The following is a 25199-nucleotide window of genomic DNA, read 5'->3' as shown; positions in this document are numbered from 1 at the left end:
CTGCCCAATCTCTCTTGCTGTCCCCGGACAGGCCTGGCCTTTGAGCGAGGCTGGTGCCCACCGACCTGCTCAGGGGCCGCGCTCAGCCAACGGCCGGTCCTGCGAACGCCAACGCCTGGCGCCCTTTCCGCGCGCGCGCGCCGTCTCACCGCGCGAGTCTCCCCTGTGCGGCCCAGCGCGGGTTCCAGGGACCCACGGCCGCCGGGCCCGCCCACCCTCCACGCAGGAGTCCCCGCCCCACCTCCGGGCCCACCACGGGGCTCCCACCTTCGCGCATGGCTCCCCTCACAGTCTAGCGAGGCCTCGCAAGGTGGCCCCGGGGCTGTAGCCGCTGCTCCCGCCTTGGATCCAGTTGGCTGGGACCAGGGCCGGGTCAAGGCCCTCGCCAAGGGCTCCTGGGGCAGCGGCGCCCAGCGCCCCTCGGGGCATGGGCAGGTGCATGAAAATGTAACTCGACTTTTACACAAGGTAACACGTGAAGCAGAAGTGTTCCCGACTTAGCAGCCCTGATTTTATGATCATATGTAGGCCGAAACGGGTGACAGCATGCGAGCTCAGTGGTGGGAGGGGTGAGACACAGACGCTTACGTCTGTGAGGGTGCCTGCGTGGGTGCCTTTGAGGACACTCGCTTGGGTGCCTTTGAGGATGCCTGCGAGGGTGCCTTTGAGGACACTCGCTTGGGTGCCTTTGAGGATGCCCGCTTGGGTGCCTTTGAAGCTGCCCGCTTGGGTGCCTTGGAGGATGCCCGCTTGGGTGCCTTTGAAGCTGCCCGCTTGGGTGCCTTTGAAGATGCCTTCTTGGGTGGCTTTGAGGGTGCCGGCTTGGTTGTCTTCGGGGGTGCCTTTGAGTCTGCCAGGGCAGGCACAGGCTTAGTTTCGGTACTGAACCCCAGGAATTTTTTCAAAATATTCCTTATCATCTTGGTAACCAGAATCCCATCGATGACAGTCATGAGTACTGCTGTGAGACACAGGATCTGTCAGACACAAGGCCATATGCGGGGAGGGAAAGGCGGGGTTATTCTGCAGCTCAGCAGCAATTCGTCTTCCCTATCCCCCATACCAGGCCGGGGCTTCCCACGGCCTTCTGTCTCCCTCTGACCTTCCACTACCTTCTGGTGTCTGCCCAACTGGCTGCCGCAGCCCATTCTGCCATTCCCAGAGAAAGGGATTTTGGCAATGGTGGGTTTTGCTGCCAGTAATGACCTCACCTGAAGCCTGAGGCACCAGGAAAGGACCAGAGAGGGGCACTAGCTCTAGGAGGCCTCAGGTCCAGGTGGGAGCCTGAGAAGGCCTCTCAGTGGAAAGGACTCTTGCGCTGTGTTTGAAAGGGCAGGAAGGAGTTTCCAAGGAATCTGGGGTGGCTGAGACCTCTGAAGCTGGTAAGGGAGGAGGCAGAGTTGAGGCTGGGGAGGTGCAGGATCTGGGACTTGATCAAGAGGCGAGGTCGGGTGCCAGACTCAGAAAGCCCACTTGGAGTAGCCATGAGGCTCAGGGAAAATGAACAACCAGGCTGGAGGCAGGGAGACCAGTGGGGAGTGGGGGCACTCTGCCATCCAGGAGAGAACTGACAGAGACCAGGGGTGGCAGGTAGAAGGTGGTTTGCTGGCTGAGTTAGCAGATGGGGACCAGCAGACCACAGTGTCTGAGATCCCTGGTGCTCCTCAGCTCCTGCCTGTCTTGGATATTTCTCTTTATGGTCACTTAATCCCTGGCTACTTTAATGAACTTTTCCTAGGGAGGTGTTGCCCTAGCTAATCTGTGAGCTACCCTAGGGGGAAGGGACTCTATCTCCAACACTGAGCTCAGGCCTGGCACAATCCAATAGGATTGACAAATATTTACTAATGATGGAATGAATTGAAAGAATTTAAACTTTTTTTTCTGGATTAATTTCTGTTCCCATTGCTTAACTTCTTAAACCAAAGTCTCGCCTCCCCACCCGTGACCCCTCCATCAGCCATTTCTTGTGCTCTTCATATAATGAGGATTTGAGTCCCAGTTTGTCCCAGCCTTGTGACCCAGGGCAAGGTATTTAATCTCAGTTCCCGTATCTGTAAACATGAGAGTTGTAAAGATTAACTTAGATTGTACCTAGCCTGGTGTGGGGCACATGCTGGGAACTTCCATCCTTCTTTCCTAAATAGGCTGGGTCACTCACTTTTGACAATGCACTTTTTTCCCCCCTACAATCATTCTTTTCATGTGCTTTTAAAATATAATTCTCTACTCTGGAAAAGTCAAAGTCCTATTTATAGACAAGAACATCTTGCTGGAACATTTCAAAAAATAGTGTGTACGATTCTCAAAAAGGGTTCAACAGACTTGTTTTTGTACCTATTTGGAGAATGAGTATCACAATGAAGATTTTCATGAGCTTAGAGTTTGTGCAACTTCACATCTTCTGAAGAAGTCAGTGCAAGAAAGAGAAGGGGCAGTGGGGGGACGTTGTTCTATAAATGAAACAATGATGGTCTGACAGTTTCCTGTTTCAAAGAGTCTTGAAATACTGATCTTAAATGGAGTCATGAAGGCCTCTACTTACCCCTCCAAGATAGAATAAATGCCTTCTTTCCTTTTCTTGCATGGCCAAGACAGCAACTATTGAAAGGAACACAGCTGAAATGCAAGTATTGATAAGATCCTGTAATACAGAATTAAAAATTGTCAATTTTACATGAAAATGTAATTTCCTAAAATATTTAAATTGGTCAACTACCCATCTAAGGATGGATGCCCTTTTTAAACTTTCCTTTTGATTACTATGAAGAAGAACCCTCAGCAGTATACTTCTTACATCTTCCAGAGATGTGAGTTTATGTGATTTTAAGATTCTTGGATAGGACTTTGTCAGCAGCAGTAGGTTTAATTTCATTAAAGAATACCATAAAAAAAAGCTGACAACTTTTCCATCAGACTTTTCTTAAAGGGCATAGGAAAGTGGGCATGAAAAAACCTAGAGGTCTGGGGGCCCAGCCCAAATTGGCCTTCCATAAATATGATTTCTTGAAGTCTTCTATTTTAAATTAATGTAAATTCTGCATTATATTCCATACTACATTTGTTTTAATATAAAAATAAAATTTTAGGAGGCCAGCCTGGTGGTGTAGTGGTTAAGTTCACGTGTTCTGCTTTGGTGGCCCAGATTTGCAGGTTTGGATCCTGGGTGTGGACCTACACCACTCATCAAAGCCATGTTGTGGTGGCGGCCCACTTACAAAATAGAGGAAGATTGCGACAGAAGTTAGCTCAGGGCCAATCTTCTTCATCAAAAAATAAATAAATAAAATAAAATAAAATTTTAGATGAGCACTTTACTGATTTAATTCCACTCCCAAATCTGTAGGTAGAACCAATACTCTGGAAGTTAGGTCATATTTATTCTATAGGTTGACGCATGCCAAGAAGGTGGGAACCCCTTTGAGGAGCAGACCTGGTATTCTGGAGTGAATGCCTGTGCTGTTGACTTTTGCTTTTTTTTTTTTTTTTTAAGATTGGCCTCGAGCTAACATCTGTTGCCAATCTTCCTCTTTCTTTTTTTTTTTTCCTCCCCACAAAGCCCCTAATTGCAAGTCATTCCAGTTCTTCTATGTGGGATGCCGCCACAGCATGGCTTGATGAGCGGTGCCATGTCCGTTCCTAGGATCCGAATTGGTGAACCCTGGGCCACCAAAGTGGAGAGTGCGGACTTAACCACTCGGCCGCAGGGCCGGCCCTTGCTCTTTTCTAAGACCTGGCCAGAATTGAGTCTGTCCTGACATCTGTAGGCTATTTGTATCCTTCCTTCTGGATTTCAGTACTGGGTTCTTTAGCGGCTAAGCTAGTCTGCTTCTTTGTGTGCTAGACAAAGGGTGAGGATGAATGGATGGAGGTGCACTCCTGAGTATAAGCAGAGACTGGGCTTTGGTAGCTGAGCAATAACGGAAGAGAGGGGACTCAATGTGTCAGTGACACCAGTGTGTGGGGAGGGGAAAAGCCTAGGGTGATAAAACCACAATATGGCCCAGATATCTAATTTGAACATTTAAGTCTTTAAGTCTTGGTGGCTTGACTTGGTAGTGTTAGTGTCTCTCTCAGCCTTGGTGCACTTGCCCAAACACAGCAAGGAGCCCTGCCATCCAGTGCATGGAATCATAATGGCTCTAATGGACCTCTGCAATGTGCCAACATTTCCCAGGCATTATCTCATTTAACCCTCACGAACACCCTCCAAAGTCAGTGATGTTATGATCCCAATTTTAAGAGGACGTAACAGAGGCTTAGAGAGGTTGATTAAATTGCCTAAGATGGAATATCTGTCACGGAGTAGGGTCAGAACTCAACACATTATTGCCTCCCATCAGGGACACCCAAATAAGAAGGAAATGAGCTATCCCCCTAGGTTGGAAGCGCAGCATCCATCTTTGGCATTTTCTGTGGAATGGGTCATAGAGGGTCAAAATGGTATGGGACAAATAAGGCGAGAATGTTTGTTGTTGATGAACTCTTTTGGCCTGCCAATTCCTAGATGTGTGACCTGGGGCATGTTTTATCACCCCTCTTTGCCAACATGCTAATTTTTAATATGGGGGTAATGATTGAGATTCATTGGGTTGATCAGAGGATTAAATGACATAATGAATCTGAAAGCATCAATTAAGCTGCCTGGCATCCAGTGCATCCAAATGTACATTTGTGATATCTACTTTCAAAATATGCACATATAGTAAACTTTCTGCAAACTTCAGGTGTTGAGGTTGGTGAGCAGGGAGCCCTATCGAGGAATGTGACTTGCCTCTTGAAGGGCACTGATGTCTGTTATCTGGGTGCTTGGTGGGTAACAGTGGAAGGGGGACATGGAGCAGGGCTAGTGAGGGTTGAAAGTAAGTTCCAGCTGGGTTCTGTAGGGTGAGGAGAGGTGGGCCCAGAGTGGGGCAGGTACAGCGATTTGCAGCGTTTCAGGAAGCTTAGCATCTGAGGATTGTGTAAACCAAGACATTCAAAGATGTGATCAGGACTCTTACAACTAAGAAGTGGAATGTAAACTTTTTAAAATAAAAATTAACTAGCTGTAGTCATAGACCATTGAGAATTTGGATGAAAGCACATTAGTAATGATGATGATAATAAACCAAAGACAGACTAGGCCTCGCTAGCCAATCATTGACTCCTTGTCATAATTCCATCTCCTTGTTGGACTACTGGATGTTATAGTTTACTCCAGTCCTTACTCGCAAGGAAGTGCTCTCCTGAACTCTCCCTTGAAGCTAATGTTTACCTTGAACCTAACATTTCTATTGTAGCTCACATTTCTTGAGCACTTACTATGTGTCACGTACTGTGCCAAGGTGTTAATATGTGATCTCATTTGATTCTCACAACAAACTCGCATTATCCCCAGTTTACAGATGGGTAAGCAACTTGCATGAGGTTGCTCAGCCAGTAAGTGACTATGACCCTTGGCAGTCTGATTTGAGTGCCTTAGGGCCCTTCTTCTGACTAAACACCCTCCCTTTTGCCTTAGACACACACCCTCTTGTTGGCCTTGTCTTTCACAGAGAGAGAGAGAGATATTCTCCCTGATGGGGCAAAATCGTAGCTGAGCTGTGCCATGTGCAGTAGGACTTCTGATTTCCCCATAAATGCTGTCCTTACTCATCATCTTTTTCTTTCCCCTTTGACCAAATATCCTATTAAGTAGCCCCCTCTGACTAAACTGAGAGATGGGTTTGTTACTTGACTATTATTTTTCCATAAAGCTACCAAACTGTTCTCTGACATAAACAAAATTGTGTAGAATTATAACTGGGAAAGAAAAAGATGCTTTAATGGTGAATGCTTATTTTTGAAAACCACTGAATATTAGAAAAAAAGTTAAACATTTACAATTTGTTTTACCAAATGTGGTATTTGTAACAAGAATTCATATACAATAAATATTATTTGTTATTCAACTAACTGCAACTTTCATTGGTTCCATTTGTGCCTGGAGTTCTCCAAACACATGGCAGAGCCTGATCAGAAATCGCCAGAATTGCTGTTTTTCATTAATCTTATTTGAAGGGGACATCTAAAGCTGATACTTGTTACTTATAAATGTAAAGATATTGCTGGTAGTTTGGGAATCATCACTTCTATAGAGTTTAAGTTTAAAATATATTTATTATGTTCTTTTTTAAAGAAAGTGCTTTCTATTGGCAAAAACATCTGCTTGACCAGAACTCAGTTTCTTTGATAATATTTTTTACAATGTAGAAGTATTAAAAATATGAGCTATTTACAAGACAATAATTACAGTTCATACTTTTCTTGGGTATATTGACAGATGACACTAGACTAGAGTGGGTAAAATGGAGAACAATGTCTGTAAATGAAGACAGAGATCCCACCATGGGTGAGGTGAGGAAAGCCGTGAGAAGTGAGAAGCTGCAACTGAGACTAGGTAGGTCCCCAAACCCAGGCTCTATGACCTCTACAGAGGAGGGCTTGCCAAAATACGGTCCCAGAGCCCACAGATTTCAGCAGGTCATCTGTATTGGAGGCCAGTACTCTTTGAGGCTGCCCTGCTGAGGGTCTGAAGCCCTTATTTATCAGACTTGCTATCTCCCTGCTGGGGACTTTCACCCTTAGCCCTTTGCCAAACAAGAATGGGTATAGGGTAAGAAAGAATTCTATCCTCATGTGAGCCTTTAAGGAGACTGCCACTTAATGTCAGAACTCCTTACCCTAATCCTATACCTCCTGGGCACCAAACCATCTTGCTTGGAAAGAAGGGCTGAAAGAAAGTGACAGCTGTGCATGCTGGACACCTCTAGTGTGTGGGTAGGCCAGTGAGCCTATGCAGAACCCTGAAACAGTTGCAGTGTGAAATGGGCCATGTGTTCTCTGGCTTCCCGTGCTGACCATTCGATAAGATCTCAAGTGATTTCTGTAGCTTGATGCCAACACATCTCCAAGTGAACCTACTCTTTGAAGTATCAAGTAGTCACCTCCTAGGCACCAATACTGTCACTAAATCAGCACATTCCTGCCCTACCAAGGCCTCCCTATTACCACCCAGTGGTAGCTCTTTACCCCTCTGAGCAATCTTATATGTACACGTCCTTCATCTTACGGATCTGAAAGGGCAGATAAGACAGGAAGGGACAGGCGAGGAGAAGAAAACAGTTTTGAATCTTGTTTTGATGGGTCCTTTTAAAAACCTTCCAAGTCAACTAGATCACTCACCATCTGGCCAACTGTGTAGGATAGCATGTGGTTTCCTAGTACTGCTAGTTAGTTGAGCATCAGAATAACTGGGCAACCTTCTTGGTAAGACAGTTTCTCAACTGTGAAGCTCCTGGGAGCTCACCAGGCATATCCATGTGCTGTTCCAGACCCTGGCCCATCCCCTGGAGGATAGGAGCAAGAAAAAGGCAGGGGCTCTGAACCGTGCTCTGGGCTTCCATAGCTATCCAAAGAAAAGAGAATGTTCTCACCCAAGGATGGAGGTAGCAAAAGGGGGCCTGGCTTTATCAGTTGACCAAAGGCCTGCAGCTCTACAAAAGCTGGCCTGAGCTGCCTGTAACCAGGCAGCTGCTGTGGGAGCAGCTCCTTTCACAGGACCGTCACGGTTCATGCTTAGGAGACCCACCTCTTGCCTCTGTCTGAGACATCTCCTAGACACTCCTCCGGGGCCCTACAGCCTTGAGGCCCTCTCAGCTTTGTGGCAGTGGATCTTTCTTGAGAGGGCTCTGGTCCTCCTGACCACAGCTACTGACCTTGGTGTGGTGGAACCCTCGGTCACCCATCCCCAAGGGCCTGTACACAGCCCCAGGATAATCAATTCACCTTTGGCTCCATATTTTAAGGAAGCCACGAGGAAACAGAAGTTACAGAGAACATAAAATTTACAGAATCTAAGGCGGACAAAGATGTAGGGAGGGTGGAGACAGAGAAACCATCACAAGGTAAAAGGGCATAAAGGCTGGAAAGAGTCTGGGCTTTAGAGTCAGGTAGACCTAGTCTCAACTCTGAGTTTCCTTGTGCCTACATATGACCATGGCAACTTAATCTCTTTAATCCAATTTCCTCATCTATTAAATGGGGGGTGGGGGATGATTACAACCTCATCAGGTTGTTGTGAGGATTAAATAAGGTAACATATGTGACAAAGTATCCGGCACATGGTATGTGCTCAAAAACAGTTACTTTACCTTCCCTTCTTGCAAAGTCCCATGGCCAGAGATTTAGTTTCCCCTCAGAACCTCTCCATGGTTGCAGCTCTCCATAACTGAGAGGGTCTTCCATACGTCCAATTAAAGTTGCTCTTATTTTGCCTTTTCTGCTTCCTGTTGCTTGGCACTCTGTGGGACAGAGTGAGCTCAGCAGCCTTTTCAGAAAATCCCTCACATACTTGAAAATGTTTTGAGTTTTACTTTAATAGCAACCAATACTACCCTAAGGTTAGAAAAAAGTACTACAGGGTCCGGCCCTGTTGTGTAGTGGTTAAGTTCATGCACTACACTTCAGTGGCCCGGTGTTCTGTGGTTTTGGTCTGGTGCGGACCCACACACCACTTAGCAAGCCATGCTGTGGCAGGCGTCCCATATACAAAAAATAGAGGAAGATGGGCACAGATGTTAGCTCAGGGCCAATCTTCCTCAGCAAAAAGAGGAGGATTAGCTCAGGGCTAACTTTCCTCAAAAAAAAAAAAAAAAAGGACTATAAGGAAATGGGATGTGGAAGAGGCCTGAGCTTGGAGTTAGGATTGTTCATAGTGCAAGATAAAATGATAAAAGCCCCCCAGCTACCTTATGGGGTCTGATGAACGTTTGTAGTGAATGTTAACTTTGTGCCAAGCTTTGTGCTATTTGTTTTAAACACATTTAAATGTTATAAGAACCCTATGAGGCAGTTATTATCATTACATTTTTCCTTCACTGAATTTCCTAGATGGGGAAACTGAGCTAAAGTTCACACAGCTAGTAAGGGCCAGGAACTGGGCCTATGTCTGTATATGTGCAAAACTGTAGTTCTAGTCTGTAAGGATGCAGAGCCTCAGGCTCCACAACAAATAGGATTTGAGACCTGAGGGATGAGCTTCGGGAATCTTTCAATTGGTAAATATGGAATTCTGGAAAATGTTACTGAAGAAGGCTATGCAATATCTTTTCCTGAATACTCCACCATATGGCACCCATCGGGGTATGGACCCTTAACACACATGAAAATGTTGACTCCTGCAATCTTTCAGGGTATGCGTGACAATTTTCTGCAATGTTGACTCTTGCTTTGGGGGAGATGTTTATAATCTGTTGAAAGGGTGCTGTTTAAAAAGCAGAAGCATGTGCTGTTTTACAAGCAATAGGTGAGAAGTGTGTTTACCTACTAAATATACTAATTAAAATTTTCTTTAGGACAAGCTGAAAAGTACCGTGTGATCAGTGCCATAATGAGATGGAAGTAGGTGTGTGTGGTGCTTGTCTTGTAGACAGAGGAGGCCAAGGAATCTTTCTGGGTATTAGGCTAGTTTCTCCCCTGGGACTAGGGCAACACCCTAACTGTTACAGCTCAGCCATGTCCTTGTCTAGAGAGACAGCTCTGTTGTTTTTACTTGAGGAGAGCCTTTCTCTGGGGCTGAGGGCAAAGCTTATATTCAGATTATGAACATGAACACTTACAAGTAAGGGCCAATCTAAATAAGTCAGCAAGTGGTGAAGGGTTAGCATATATGATAGAATAAAAAAAAGAACGATGAGTATTTCCAGAATTGTGACTGCTATATACCACTCATGGGCTTTGGCAGTGATGAAACAAGCTAATGCTCCTATGAGAAGACCCTGCAATAAAAGAAACAGGATTTGTTTTAATGCACATGGGCTTTAAAAAAAGACAAAACTATAAATTGTCAGAAGGTAAATCTGATTATATTATAATTGCCTGTATTGTTTTGCACATACATTTTATTTTTAAAATTTCTTATATTTTTAAGAAATGAAATAATACATGCAAATAATAAAAATGCACAAGTATAGAAGGGTAAAAAAATAATGTCAATTTCTTTCTCATCCCTCAACCAACCCTTGTCTATCTCCTTAAAAGTAACCACTGTTAACAGTGTATGTTTCATACCAGAAAGAAAGATGTATATACAGGTAAAGTAGAGTAAAGACATACTGACTTTGATGGAAAGAGTAAGGTAGAGCCCAGCTTGCTTTCTTTCCAAACAGCTGCTGATTATCCCAATATCATTTACTGGGAAACACCCGGATTTTCCCCACTGATCTGAAATCCAACCGTTATCATACACTAAATTCTCAGATGTATTTGGGTCTGTTTTGAGACTCGTCTCTTCCACTGAGTTGCCGATTTCTTCTCTAGTACTTTTGAAATTACAGGCAATTTGTTTTGCGTTGTGTGGTTGTCTGGCCTAGCCCCCTTTCGGTGCTCATTCTCTGAGTATGTCTCCTATGTTTGTCTTGGTCAAGTCCCCCAAACTAAGCCTGTCAGTATTTTAATTGGCATTTCATTTAACTTATAATTTGGAAAGATTACAAAATTTAGTCTTACCATTCAAGAGCAAAGTATGTCTTTCCAGTTATTTTAATGGTTTTAAAATATCTCTCAGAATTTTAAAAAGCTTTCTTCATATAGGTCTTTCAAATTTATTTTACTCAGTCTTAGATATTTATCATTTTGATTGCTGTTGTAAAGGGAAATATTTTATTTTAAGTGCTTGTTTTCTCATTTCTACAAGTTAGTGGATGAAAACGTAAAGGAGTTTGTAGAAATTATCTTGTACTAAATTGTTTTCTAGTTGATTTTGAGTTTTTTTAGATATATGCTCATATCAGTTGAAAGAAAAGTACATTTTGCCTCTTCTTTTCAAATGTTCTTATTTCTTTTTTCCTGCCTAATTGTGATGACTAGTGGTTCCAGAAAAATATTGAATAACAGCATTGATAGTGGGCATCCTCTTTGTTCCTCTCTTTTTTTGGTGAGGAAGATTGGCCCTGAGCTAACATCTGTGCCGGTCTTTCTCCATTTTGTATGTGGTATGTCGCCACAGCATGGCTTGATGAATGCTGTGTAGGTCTGCGCCGAGGACCCCAGCGCCAGAACTCGGTGCTGCCAAAGTGGAATGTGTGATGTTAACCACTATGCCATAAGGCTGGCCCCTGTTCCTCATTTTAATGGGAACATCTCTGATGTTTAATTATATACGATGCTGAATTTTGGGCTTATTTTTATAATGTCTGTGAAATATCTATGTATTCCTATTTTACTGGTCTCTTTTTTTTTCAGTCAGAAATGAACGTTGAATTTTGTCAAATGTGTTCTCTACCCTATTTTATATACTCTGATTCTTTCTCCTTTTACTTCTAATATGGTGGATTACTTTAGTAGAGTCCTAATATTGAGTCATCCTTATGTTTCTTCTTCATGGTGTTTTTAAAAAAGTATTGAATATTTTCTGCCAATATATTAATACTTGTTGCTTTGATATGAGTGATAATGATATGATTTCTATTTAGTTCTCTTTTTCTGAACTTGGTTAGGTTTTGATATCAGACTTTGTATAAATAGGTCAGAAGTGTTTCTTCTTTCTCTATTCTTTGAAAAACTTTAAATAGTGTTAGAATTACATCCCATGAAGCTTTGCGTTAACCTGTGAAAAAGTCTGACTCATACATTTCTGAAAGATATTCACTTGATAAGATCTCATTTTCTTCCGTGTTTATATTGGTCTGTTTAGGTTTTTCTCTATTCTGGGATCAGTTTGGGTAATTTATATTTTCCTAGAAAACTGACTATTTCATCTAATTCAAATTTGTTTTGCAAAGTACTCTTGTGGATCCTTTCAGTTTCATCGGTGTTTGTCATTATTTTCCCCTTCTGGTTTTTAACTTTAAATATATATCCTCTTTTTTCCCCTTTTTTCCTGTTATATTGGCTGGTGGTTTATCAATTTTATTGGTCAATTCCATTATTTTTGTAATAGAATTTACACATTTCTGCTATTACCTTCATTGCTTCCCTAATTCCCTTCGTGAGGGGAAACCTGAGAACTATGAAAGACGAGGGGGAAAAAAAGCCAAATTTAGTGGTAAGAGTGTGGGGGAGGAGTAAGGGGAGCGCGGGAGGAAAGGCGAGGCAAAACAGAGGTGCCTGGCACAGGGAATTACGGGAGCCTCCCAGGGGCGCCCTCCCGCGCGGAATCATCCCCTTGGGACGCAGCCTGCATCCGCACAGCCCGGGCACTCGCTCTCTCTGCTCACCAGCCTCGCGACCTTCAACCCTCCTGTGGGCGAGAAGAAAAATTTCTTGACGCTGTCCCTGAATTTGGGCGGGACTTTGGCCCGGCCTTCGGCGCGCTGTTGGATGGCCTCCTCCTTCTCTGCCGACTGGGGCGCTTCGTCTTCGTCTTTGGCAGACGTCTTATGTTCGGGTGCCGTGGGCGTCGTTGAGGGCTGGGCGTCCGCACCGGCTCCTAGACGCCGTGAGGACCGCGCCGAGCGCACGGGACGCGCCCGAGGTGCGAGACTCCCTGAGCGTACGGGACGCCCCGGGGGTTGCTCCGGCTTTTCCAAGGAGCCTGAGGATGTCTCGCTGCCTTCAGGGTCCATGGTCGGCCCGGGCCTGGCTGTGTCAGGATGGCCCTGCGGCTCTGAGCGCGCACCGCGGCTGGCTCTCCGCTGGGAACCAGCGTCGCGCTCCAACGGCTGCCGGTCGCCTGTCCCTCGCGCACATCTGGCTCTCTCTCGCCGGAGGACAAACCAAGCCCTCAGGCCACCCTCGTCGCCACCTGGGACGCGACGCCACTGCCTAGTCTGGGAACTCAGTGTCCCCGCAACCCTACCAGCTCCGTGCTGCCAGCCAGCCAGGAAAGGGGCTCCGGAAACCCTTTAGGGCGGTCCCGGCGCATTCTTCTCTGCCACCCCGCCAGGACTGGGGAAAACCCATCCGATCCAATCCAAGCGCTCCCAGCGCTCTCTTAGAAGTTAGGGTTAGGGTAAGCGCTGGGCGCAGGGTGCCTCCCTCTCTTCCTCCAGCTCCCATACTGAGATAAAATGAGAACAACCGCAGAAAACACATGGAAGAATAAAGACATGTTTAATATTTAGCATCAGCTAAAAAGGAATATAAAATTACAAAACTTATAGTTTGTCATGAACAGCAGTTTTCTGATAAGGACCACTTGGATTGAATAGAAGCTTCCGGTAAATAAGGGCCCCGTCGGCAATACAGCACACTGCCGCCAGGAGTCCAAACATCTGGAAGCAAAGACACAGTGTCACTGCTGTGGCCATCGTCTGGACTGCGGTCATTCACACGGGTTTTAAGTGGTCTGCCCATCAGCTTCCTACCCTGCTAGGGTACTGGGGTTGCTCTCTACCCTGCCACCTAACACTAAAATGGTAAGAGACTTCAGAGATCATTTTATTCTCATTCCCAGGTTTCCCCAATACCTGCCTAGAGAAACGGAAAAGATAAGTGAGCAGAAATAATACTGAAGTGGTGTGGGCTCGGAAATAAATGATTGTCTGGGTTTCTTCACCTGCTCCTGGATGTACTGTTTAAAGCCCTACTAACGACATTTAGTTATCAATCAACATTTCTATCCCCAATACTCAACTGTTTGACTTTCCTATTACAAACTCTATTGAAGAAAGGGTCAAAGTTGACACCAGCTAAAGATTAAACCATGGAGATAGTGGCTGTGATAAAAGCTTTGGAGAATTGAAGTGATAAAATTATCCAAAGTGAACTCTCAAAGGCTGGGCTACATCCATTTAAGGGGTGGGATTCTAAGTAGGCCTTAGGAGAATAAAACTGAGGTAAAGGGAATAAAGTAGAACATGATCTCTAGGTAGTCTGATGACTATCTGAGAGCTGGTACCTGGGCTGGAGAAGGGGGATGTCATTCCTTGCATGCTATTTGGTTAGCTCCATTCAACGACCAGGAAGTTTGTCTTTCTGGCTCCAGACCCTGCTCCTTTTCCACCCTCAATCTCAAGTGCAGGTGACCATACTGAAGACCTCCCATCTATCCTTTCATGACTCTGGCACTCTGCATATTTCTGGTTCCTCCACCTGGAAGCATCCCTACTTTCTCCCCTTTATTCCAGCAAACTGCAATTCACTGCTAGAGAGAGGTAGTTGCTTCCTCTTTTCTATGCTTGCAGTACTCTCTCAACAGCTTAAATACAGCCGTTTGCACTTCTGTCTCCTGTATTAGGCCCTAAGCAACTTGAAGACAGGTCTCATGTTCTAGTCCAGTGCCATCCAAAAGAAATATAATCTGAGTTATCAATGTAAGCCACATAATTGATTTAAAATTTTCTAATAGCCACATTAAAAAGTAAAGAAAAAACAAGTGAAATTTTAATAATGTTTTTTTATTTAGCCTGATATATCCAAAATATTATCATTTTAACATGTCATCAGTATAATAAAGTTACTAATTAGATATTCTACATTTTTCTTTTTCTGGTAGTAAGTCTTTGAGATCCAGTGTGTATTTTACACATACAGCTCATCTCAATTCAGACTAGCCACATTTCCGGTACTCAGTAGCCACATGTGGCTGGTGGCTACTGCACTGGACAGCACAGCTCTGTACTTTGTCAGCACCTACTAATGTGCATTAAAAGAATGAATCAATGAATGAATGAGTAAATAAGTGAGTGAAAGTAAATCCTATGCCTGGTCCCTCTTTCTCCATAGTAGAGGGATAAGATTCTCTTTAAAGACAACTGGGGGAAATTGCTGTTACAGTGCTATCTCATTTCTAGAAAAATTCCCATGCCTCATGAAGTTGCTTAAGGCCTCATAAGGGAGACGAAAAACCATGGATTCTGACATAAGTGGTTGTCTGATAGTAGTCATTTCTCCTAAGTGGTCCATACTATGAAAAGACAAGAAAGTAGGAGAGAGATTGATTTAAGAACTTTTTAGTTCACTTCTCTAGATCAGAACCTAGAAAAACCAAATGCTGAACCTCCTATAAGAAATCTCAGAAAAATATCAGATGGAACTATAACTAAATTACTTGACTCTTTTTTATTTTGGCTTGCCTTCCAGGATAAAGTCTGATTAAACTGATTTGCTTCTATTCAAACAGTGTTCAAAATAATCCTTTAGTTACAAGGCTTCCTACCACCATTCCCTTATCATCAGACATCTATTATATTCCAAGTAAAGAAGGATCTGGACAAGAAATAATTGAGCTGAGAACAGTCTGTCTCATCTTAACAAAGGCATGTGTCCTTTTCTTTCAAAGGGAGAGCTATTAGACTCATCAGTGGGTTTTTAGCTTGACATCAGGTTTCTCAGAGCTAAGTGTTGTAACCGATTCCAGCAGCTTTTCTCAGTCTGGTCTAGCCCTACATACCTATGAGAAATATGTAGGAATCTTTTTATTTATTTAACTTCAATTTTAGTCTGAAATCATATTCCTTCACATTAATCAGGGCGTGTATTCACACAAAAAAGTCTTAAGCTACTAGGTACTGTATACTGGTCTAGGAGCCCCAAGGATGAATAGAGTTTTCTGTTCTTGTATCTATTTTTCAAGTAAATTTGAACTCAAACCTAAAGGAAGGAACCAGAAAGACCTCCACTTACCCCTCCAAGGACTGTAAATGTTGTAGTTTCTGGCATCAGTGCCAACACAGATATGACTATCATGAATACCGCTGTTACCAGTGAGTTGATAATATCCTGAAAACACAGAATAGAAAGGTCAGTTTTACAGGAAGATCACCAAAAAAATGAATCAGCTCCCTAAAGATTTTGAAAGTTCCTTAAACAAATTTATTTAGTGCTTATCTTTTAGGAAATCAAACTGCTACAGTAAAATGACACCTATATTCTATTTGGTCCACAGTGATGCCTAGTAGTTCTCTTAACCTATGATACACGAATCATTTAACTACTTAACAGGCTTCTTTCTTCCTTAAATGTAGTTGGAGGGAGAACTCATCTGGTTAGGAGTAGATGATGTATTATGCAGAACATTTAAGGCAGAATGGTACACTGGGAAGTCAGAACGCTCAATTTTAATAATACAAGAAAGTGTGGAGTAGTCTACACTGTAAATATAACAACTTTATAATGTTACTAAAATGAATTAATAAGACTTAAAGCAGCTCACACTTAGGAGGAAGTGGTAATTTTCAGGAAAAAAACTCCCATACATCTGTATGCAATGGCTAGCCAATTATGCTATTTCTTGATGATGTAGCTCATTCATTTAATAATTTCTTGAAATGAAGCATTTCATTCTGAACTATGGCTTTAAGAGGTACAACTTAAACCTAGTATTTCCCAAACTGAGCTCATTACATACCACTCTCCCTGGCCCTTCCCGAAACCTATTCTTCCTCGCATACTTCCTATCTCATTATCCTTTCAATAAGATAGTTATTGAAATAGCAGTATCCTTGATTATCCTTAGTTACCCAGTCCTATCAATTCTGCCTCATTAACACCCCCTTTCTCTCCAGCTACTGTTATAACCTTAGATCAGGCCTTTATCATTTTCATGCCTGGATTATGCTAACAGACTTTTAAGTGGTCTCTTGAGACCTACCTCTAGTTTTGTTCCTCTTCAAGCCATTATTGACACTGCCACCAGGGATCTCCTAAAATGTAAGCTGATCATGTCATCTTCTTACTTAAAAACCTCCAAAAGCTTTCAGTGGCTTTTATACTAAAACCAAGGCATACAAAAAAAGCCTTGCACGCTCTGACTTCCTATTGCCTCTCAAGCCTCCACTCTTGCCCCCTCTCTTCTTCACAACTCAATATCCCAGCCATTCAGAACTAGCTGCAGGGCTTGAGGGTCATGCTCTTTCTCCTCCTAGATCCTCACATACGCTGCTCCCTCTACCAGGAAGCCCTCTCATCCCCATATCAGTCTGCTAGATACTTTTCATCCTTCAGCCCTAGGCTCAGGCATAGTTTTCTTCAGGAAAGCCTATTACGATTTGGTCCCTTTCCCTGGCTGGTTGCCTCCACGCTATCCTGGGTAGACATCTTTCATAGCACCTATTACACTGAATTGCTCATCTTTCTTGCTTCCTGGCTACAGTGAAAGTCTCTCAGGTGCTTTTTTTTTTTGTCTTATCAAAGAACCCATTACAGAATCTGGGATTAGCAGATACTTAGCATTTGTTGAATAAATGATTTCATTAGATCAAGAGCAGAGAGGAATCTGGGTTTCATAATGGAGTAACAGCTTAGTTGACCATATAGCACCATTTCTGAAAGCTTACAATATCAGCAAAGTTTGATCTTCAGAAATTTGGAGACTACTTTCAGTAGGCTACACATAGGCCACTTTTCCTCTGAGTGTATTTTGTTAAACTTAGGGCTCCAAGTTTATTACTGGGACGTGTAAGAAGCCACAGAGAATTATTACAGTTTGGAGAAAAATAAATGCTAAAATGTGTTGGTTTTATTAACCCTGAAAAGCAGAGTGTGAAGAGCAACTATATAACCTTTTGAGTACAAGATTAAGAGGATGTGGACCATATTCATCATCTCCTTGAAGAAATCCTTGGAATAATTTCACTTAGCCCTCTTGGCTAATAAATGATGCTATGTACTCTTGAGGACCGACTGAGGAAGGCTTTGTCATCTTTTTTCCTAGACCTCCCTCTAGTCAGGTCCAGCTCTAAACTGTAGCTCAAGTAGAAGTTTAGAGAGGTGCTATGAAAATCCTATCATTTTCCACCTTTTCCCTCTTGGGACTTTCTCAGCTTGTGATTAGCCTAAAATGCTCATCACTGGCCTTCAAAGGTGGTTCTAGAAGCTACCACTTTAAGGCATGCTTATGGTTTGAGAATAGCTTGAAAGTCTTCTCTCCTTAATAGGGGATATCAGTTTGGATGTTGGCACCATGGAATCCAAGAGGATGAGACAAGTGCAGCAGCAGAAGCAAATGCAGCTACCAGTCCAGCCAGAGCGGGGAAGGTCAGCAGGGAATCTTAGGAGGGAGACCAAGGAGATAGGATGCTGAGGATAAGACTTGAAAGAGGACAGAGAGATGAAGCCACTCAGTTTTTCCTACAGCCAGCTTACAGTCTAGGCTGAAGGGCTATGTACACCTTAACTAATATCTTCAACTCAACTTCTTTTGTTTTGCTATTTTATTTATTTATTTTTTAAGGAAGATTGGCCCTGAGCTAACATCTGTTGCCAATCTTCCTTTTTTTTCTTTTCTCCCCAAAGCCCAGTACACAGTTGTGTATCCTAGTTGTAGGTCATTCTAGCTCCTCTACGTGGGACGCCACCACAGCACAGCCTGACGAGCAGTGCATAGGTCTGTGCCCAGGATCTGAACCAGCGAACCCTGGCTGCCAAGCAGAGCATGTGAACTTAACCACTGTGCCACAGGGCTGGCCCCTAACTTGCCAAATTTGACAGTTTCTAGAACCATTTGGGCACTCCACTGGGCAGTTACTCCTAAAGCTATGAGTATGGCAGCTGAACTCCATATGCTACTAAATAAGGTTCTACAAGATGAGATAAAAATTATTTGGCATTAACGATTACAGTCATGTTTAAGTAAGATAACATTCTGCTTTATTCAGCCTCTCAAATTAATTTGATTTTCCATTTAGTGATCTGGGATTTGCAAGATGTAGATACTTGTGTACCTGTATACATCCCCCAAGTTTGAGGCCATATCAACATGCATTCAAAAGGGAAGTAAATATTAAGAATGTTCTATAATTTTATTAACCATGATCTTAAATTTAAATTTCTTTAGACGATCTACACTTAAGTGAATTCTCCTAACAGAAGGGTCAGCCACATCTACTGATAGATGAAGCTTGGAGGAGAATTTATGCTCTGTGGCTGCCCTGGTTCCCTGCGAATCTCCCCCAGGGACAATACAGAGCACATTAGCAGTGGGTAGAGTCCCTCTCTGCTAAGCCTATGAGAGATTCCTTAAAGGCTTAAGAAAACTTAAAGAATAGAGTTTATTAAAATGTCTCACTATGGCAGGAAAAAGTAGTTAATTTTAACAATGAAACTGAACACTTACAAGCAAAGGCCAAAATAAACAGTCAATTACTCGATCAAGTCTGAGCATATATAAAATTATGAAAAAGAAAATAACGGTGACTTCAAATCCAGTGATAACAATGTATGGCTCAGGGGCTTGTGCGAGGATAAAAAAGGTCATAGATGTCACAGTTAGTGCCTATAAGAAAAAGAAACATGATTTATTCAATGATTATTGAATACAAGTTTAAGCTGTAAAAATGATCATTTGTAAAATAACTAAATGGGTTTCTGCCATATACACGCACATCTAAAAGAGGCAGGCCTAAAATGTATGGATGTTGACTTCTCTCTGTGTTTTAGAGAACTAGGTGTCCCTCTCTGTTTTCAATCTAATTATTCCAATTGTACATCTAATACCATCACTTCCCACATTTGTTCCCTTCATCTTTTTCCACTAAATATCTCCTTTTCCCTCTTGTACCTTCAATCTCTCCTCCTCCACTAGCTCCTTTCCTCATCATCCTACAAACATATCTAAGTTGTCTTCTCTTAAAATACAAACACACACACCTTCCTTTTGTCTTGTTCCCCACAGAAACTCCCATTTTCTACTTCCCCCTGTAATGTTTCTCAAAAAAGTCTATATACTGGCTGTTATACTTATCATCTACTCATCACTCCTTAACTCTTAACAATCTGGAATCTACTGTCAAATTTAAACTTAAAATGTTCCCATGAAAAATACTGGGGAGGAAAGTTTTTAATAAATTGTCAGAGAAAAACAATTCTCTGAAGAACTCTATGGGGAAAAAAGGGGGAAAAAACCCCAACAATTCTGATGCTTCACTTTTTACACACTTCCTCTTACTTAAATACAATGCAATCAGAATTGACGAATATTTTAAGTGGAAAAAAACCCCTGAAGATAATTAATCAATTTCCTCATTTCCAAATGAAGCTATAGAACATCAAAATGTTACGTGACTTAAACGAAGAAATAAGCTGGTAGGTCCTAGAGAGTTTTTCAATGTCATGATGTTCTCAGGAGACAGAGCTCTATCCAAAGTCTGTGTTCTTGGAAAGCAGTTTTGTCAAGAGCTTTCCCTGCCTAAACTTTTACGATCAGTCTGTCAGCTGGTAGCATCTACGTACTCTTTTTAAGCTTGAATCTATACAGGCTACTTATTAGCAATTCTTTTAATTACTTTATTAGTGTAAAAATAGCCTACCTTCAAACTTCTAAATTGGTTAGCTCGATTACATAGTAAATATAACTATTACTAAATAACTCCTTCTTTATAATTACTATTTGCAACATGTCATCTCAAACCACTTCATTTACTCTACTGACCCAAGGTCTTGAGTTCATGGATTATGAAATCAAGGGTCACTTTTTCAGTCCTCATCCTCCACAACCTTTCCACACCATGGAATTTGGCATTAGTGATTAATCCATTTTCTTAAAAGTTCCCATGATTTTGTCACACTAGGTTCTACTCCAACCCATATGTACAGCTCTTGTATCTTTCCTAACTTCTGGCCTTTGTTTCCAGTTCTCTTTCAAATATCCCACTAATATCTCAAGCATTTCTTCACGACTCTATAGAAACTGCTTTTGCTAAGATCATCAACGATTTCAGAATGACTAAATTTAATGAACACTTTTCAACCCTTATCCTACTGGAACCCAGGACTCATTTGCCATTGGCTATCCTTTTCCTACCTTTCTACTGCTTTGGCTCCCATGTCACCTTTCCTTGTTCTTATACTTCTGCAACTGTTCTCTCTTGGTGGGCTTCTCTCCTTTTGTCCATCCCTTTAAAATGCTGGCATTCCTCTGGATTCTGTTCACAATCCACTCAATGAATCTGGGTCTCTATCCCAGGTCCCTTCCTCAACATCTCACACATAATCATTTAGAATCTTTATCTGAATAACCTACAGGAATTTCAAATTCATCACGCCCCAAACTGAACTCATCTTGCCCCTTCTTCCTGTATTCACTATCTTAATTGGTGATACCACCATCTACCTTATCACCCACCCTAGAAACCGAGATGACAGCTGCTCCTCACTCCCCACAAATGATCAGTCATCAGGTCTTGCTGACTTAATGCCTAAACATTTTGGGAATCCACTCCCTCTTCTTCATCCCTACAACTACTGCCCTTCAGTGTCTTTTCCCTAAACTACCATGACAAAGATACTACAGTAAAATTTCTAAAATGCAAATTTGTTTATGCATTTCTCCACCTACTTAAAACCCTTCGATGGCTCCCCACGGTCTTTAGAATAGAGCCTACCTCTCACCATGGTATTCACAGTCTCCCATGACTCAGCTCCTGTCCACTTCTCTAGCAAAGAGTTGCTTGACAATTTATCCACAGGATAATTCCGATACTTGATTCCCAGTCTTCATCTTACTGGAACTGTCATCAGTATTTGACACAGCTGATCATTCTCTCAAGAGTTTCTTCACCTGGCTTCTAGGACACCATACGCTTGGTTTCTCCTACCTTCCTAATTGCTTCCTCCCCTCGCCAACCTTTTAATGTTGAAGTGTTTGAGGGCTCAATCTATTGTACTCTGCTCTGTCTATACTCATCTCTTGATGATCTCATCAGTCTTATGACTTTAAATACCTTTATTTCTGAAGCGCCAATCTCCCTCCCAAAATCCAGTCTTCTATATTCCAAGTGCCTATTCAGTATGGCTACTGGAATGTCTCATAGACATCTCTAACCTAACAATGAAATCCAAGATTGAACTTAATGATCCTTGGCCTACATTTGCGTCACCCACAGGCTTTCAGTAGATGGTAACTGCATCCTTCCAGTTGCTTAGGCCAAAAACTTTGGAGTTATTTTGAACTCCTTTTTTTTCTCATACCACATCTGGTTCATCAGCAAATCTCGTTGGAGTTACTTTCAAAATATATCTCAAATGTCTTGTAACCTACTCTGCTAACACCCTGGTCTGAGTCACTATCATCTCTTGCCCAGATTACGGCAATAGCTCTAATTGGCCTCCTTGGTTCTACCGTTGCCCCTGCAGGGATCTCTTCCTGTCCCAGCCTGCCCTCGCCCCTCCATCTATTGTCAACATAGCGGCTGGTGTACTTTTTTTAATGTTAGTCAGATCATATATAACTTTACTCAAAATCTTCCTCACCTCCCACTGTGTCCTCCAGTCACTACTCTCCAGCTACACTGGTTTCCTTGCTCTTTCTTGAACCCTTCAGGTACATTCCTGCTATAGGGCCATTGTGCTGGATTTTTCTTTGCCTTAAACACTCTTCCTTCACATATTTTCATAGCTAACTGCCTCACCTCTCTCAACTCTGCTCAGATGTCATCTCAACAGAGCCTAACGTGACCACTCTGTTACCGAAAACTGCAACCCTCTTTTCCAACCCTTCCTCCCCTATACTCCCTTACCTGGCTTTACTTTTCTCTGTTCCATAGCACTTACCACCTTGTAGAATACTACATCATTTATTTATTTATCAAGTTTATTGTTTGTCTCCCCTTCCCTCTCAGCCCAATATGGAAACTTCATGAGGCAGGGCTCTTTGTTTTGTTCACCAAGTGCCCGGAACAGTACCTGGCACATGGCAGCCCTTCAATAAATATTGTTGAATGAAAAAAATAAGGTAACACCCAACCTCTTATAGTTTGCTGCATAAATCATGCTGTTTTTTTTGCCTCAATGCCTTGGCTCAGGTGGCTGTCCATAGACTCCAATGCAGGTTCCTCTAGGAAGTTTCCTGACACCTTTATCTCGTCCTCAGTCGGATGTCTCACTCTGTGCCCTATCTCCCTCTTATCACATATTAGAGCTATCTGCTCATGTGTCTGTCTCCTGACTAAACCGAAGAACTCCCATGAGTCAGGGAATTTTGTGTTGGTTGTCTCTGTTGTTCCAGGTCCTAACTCAGATCTTGAAATACACGGAATACTCAAAATGTGTGTTGAGGGAATTAATATGTCAAAAACTAAACCTTTCTCACAAAATGCTATTCTTCCTCCAGTGTTCCAGAGCTTTCAGTACCTGGCATAAAACCTCAGCACCCTTCTTCCCTGATTATTTACTCCCAACTCAGTGTAATCTTTCCAACCTTTGAACTCCAGAGTAGTTTTCTAGACCTCTCTTATGCATTCTGACTTGTATTCTGTTGTAGTTATTTCTCAGAATCACAGACTTTTGGTGTGGGAAGGACCTTGTATGCAACTTGAAGTCTGAATCTCCTCTACAACATCCTCACTAACAGGCTCATCTTTGCCTGTTACCTTTGCTGTCTGGGAATGTACTGCCTTTCCAAGTGGCCACTGAATTTTAAGAACTTTCCCAATATAAAATTCTTCCCCGTATTAAGCAGAACTGTTTCCCTGTAACTTTGAACTATTTCCACCCCCCTCTCCTACGTGTCATCACTTTAAAACTTAAAAAATTGTGTTTTCCTTCCTCTTTTCTCTTCTCGAATTCCTTCAACACATTCTCCTGATAGTTTCCACTTCTCTAACCAGCCAGGGCACCTTCCTCCAGATGAGGATTCATTCTCTCCAAACCTCTGTTCAGAACTGACTGCGGTGCTCCTGGGGAGCCGGACGTCCAGAAACGGGCAGTTCCCTCGTCCCTGCTCTGGACTGTACCCGCCTGGAGCTCGGTCACATCAGACTGCTTAGAGTAAGGGAACACAGCATCCACCCCTTAGTCTTCATCTTGTTGGCTTCTGAGTGGTACACCTGCGGCTGCCTCACCTGGTGACCTGGGCACTTGGTTGTGGGTCCCGGCGTGGGCCATTCATATAGGTACGATTCATATACATATGACGGATAGAGAGGATTTTGCTTTCTGAGTGTGTCCGTGGACCCCCTACAGGGGCGCACGGGGCCTTATTTCTCTCCTTTCACCCCCAGGGTGCACAGCAGAATGCCTTGCCGCTAATGACAACGAGGCGGGAAGAGCAGGCAGGGCGTCCCGTTCATCCCTCACAGCCCTCTCTCACCGCCCCGAGCGCGCTGGGGCCCCCGGCCCCACCCGGCCCGGCCCTCACCAGCCTCAGCATCTTCACGTGGCCTTTCACGCTGAAGCAGAAAGAGCGATGCTTCGATTTCAGCTTCACGGGCTGCATCGCGCTGGACACCCAGCAGCACCCACTCCTCCTTCAGCCCCCCTCCTCAGCACCCGCCTCCGCCCGGCCTCGTGCGGCTACCACAACCGCCGCCGCCGCCGCGCGCCTGCTGTCTCGGCTTCCCGCCCTCGCGCGCGCATACACACGTCACCACGGCCCGCACTCGTGCGCGTGCGCATGCGCCCCGCCGGAGCCGCCGCGAGCGAGTCCTGTTCGGTAGGCTAGGCTGCTACGGTTCGCGCACTGAGTTTCCACTGACCTAGAGGGGAGTCTCGCAGGCCAGCCCCCTGTTAGCACCGCCCGCCCTGCCAGGCACCAATGGCAACTGCTCTCCAGCTCTCCTCAGGCGCATTCCTGTCGGGAAGCCTCCCGGAGGGTCCTGGAACGGCTGCCCTGCCGCCCCAGACCTGGGCATCTCAAATGCCACCTCCTTCGAGAGGATTTCCCTTGGTCCCTCCGTCTAGAGTAGGCACCATCACTCTCTCCTCGTAGCATTTATCACTAGCTCATATATATGTATATATCTTAGGAATTTAAATAGCACAAGCCTATCTGCTTCTCTCCCTGCAGGGTCTGGCACATAGAAGATGTAGAAAATGTATGGTCTGAACTAATGGCCAGGCCCTCATCCCCTACCCTTGCTTCCAGGGGATCACAGTCTGGGTTTGTGAGCCTGTTTGTTCTGCATATTTTTATTTTTGCCTCTCACTGGTCCTTCGTAGAACAGCCTGCAGCGATTCAGATCCTTAATTCAATCTGAATTTTTCACAAATGCTCCTATGGAGCCATAGCTCCACCATCTTGGAGCCTTTCTTTTTAAGGATGCCCAGCAGGTGTGGCTCCTTTCACGTGACTTCAATTCCTTCTTGGATAATTTGGCCATCTCCCCCGTCCTCTCAGACCTCTTTGGATCCTGCCCAGCTCAGCTTCAGTCCATTTCATTCAGTCAAATCTGATCAGTAGGTACCTCCAACAGCCTCATCCCAAGTCACTCCCAAAAACCTTAAACTTAATCCTGAAGTTTGTTTACGGAGGGCACATTGCTCTGTGCTAGGTCTGTGGCAGATGTTAGAGGAAGCACAAG

At 43.6% G+C, this 25199-nt stretch overlaps 2 protein-coding genes across 4 annotated transcripts; both read right to left on the bottom strand.

The window, feature by feature from the left end:
* Nucleotide 1: 1 nt before the first annotated feature.
* On the bottom strand, nt 2-12796 carry LOC106839547 (uncharacterized). The gene is made up of 4 exons (XM_014854357.3): nt 12240-12796; nt 9642-9800; nt 2546-2644; nt 2-977 (listed from the first exon to the last, which is right to left on the bottom strand). The coding sequence occupies exons 1-4, from the start codon at nt 12585-12587 to the stop codon at nt 585-587; spliced, it is 999 nt and encodes a 332-aa protein (XP_014709843.1). The 5' UTR covers nt 12588-12796; the 3' UTR covers nt 2-584.
* A 188-nt stretch (nt 12797-12984) lies between these two features.
* On the bottom strand, nt 12985-24248 carry LOC106839570 (chemokine like factor). 3 transcript variants are annotated; one of them, XM_070500612.1, is made up of 5 exons: nt 24038-24248; nt 19019-19177; nt 16556-16607; nt 15589-15684; nt 12985-13235 (listed from the first exon to the last, which is right to left on the bottom strand). In XM_070500612.1, exons 1-5 carry the CDS (start codon nt 24113-24115, stop codon nt 13129-13131), a joined length of 492 nt encoding a protein of 163 aa, XP_070356713.1. In that variant the 5' UTR covers nt 24116-24248; the 3' UTR covers nt 12985-13128. The 3 variants fall into 3 exon arrangements, with proteins under 3 accessions (XP_070356713.1, XP_014709875.1, XP_070356714.1); XM_014854389.3 differs by lacking the exon at nt 16556-16607; XM_070500613.1 differs by lacking the exons at nt 16556-16607; nt 19019-19177.
* Nucleotides 24249-25199: the final 951 nt, after the last annotated feature.

This window comes from Equus asinus, chromosome 28 (assembly GCF_041296235.1).
Source record: "Equus asinus isolate D_3611 breed Donkey chromosome 28, EquAss-T2T_v2, whole genome shotgun sequence".
Classification (NCBI taxonomy): domain Eukaryota; kingdom Metazoa; phylum Chordata; class Mammalia; order Perissodactyla; family Equidae; genus Equus; species Equus asinus.
This window is presented reverse-complemented; position numbering and strand designations above follow the sequence as displayed.

Bases quoted from the DNA above. Each gene is read 5' to 3' on its own strand.
- LOC106839547 (XM_014854357.3), bottom strand. From the start codon at position 12,587: ATGGACCCTGAAGGCAGCGAGACATCCTCAGGCTCCTTGGAAAAGCCG. The intron at 9,801-12,239 runs GTGAGCAGAGAG...CTTTTATTGCAG, and splicing joins GGTTGAAGGTCGCGAGGCTG to GGTCTTCTCATAGGAGCATT. The intron at 2,645-9,641 runs GTAAGTGTTCAT...TCTGTATTACAG, and splicing joins ATTTAGATTGGCCCTTACTT to GATCTTATCAATACTTGCAT.
- LOC106839570 (XM_070500612.1), bottom strand. From the start codon at position 24,115: ATGCAGCCCGTGAAGCTGAAATCGAAGCATCGCTCTTTCTGCTTCAGC. The intron at 16,608-19,018 runs GTAAGTGTTCAG...CTTACATTTTAG, and splicing joins GTTTATTTTGGCCTTTGCTT to GAGATCCCTGGTGGCAGTGT. The intron at 13,236-15,588 runs GTAAGTGGAGGT...CTTTGCTTCCAG, and splicing joins CATTTACAGTCCTTGGAGGG to ATGTTTGGACTCCTGGCGGC.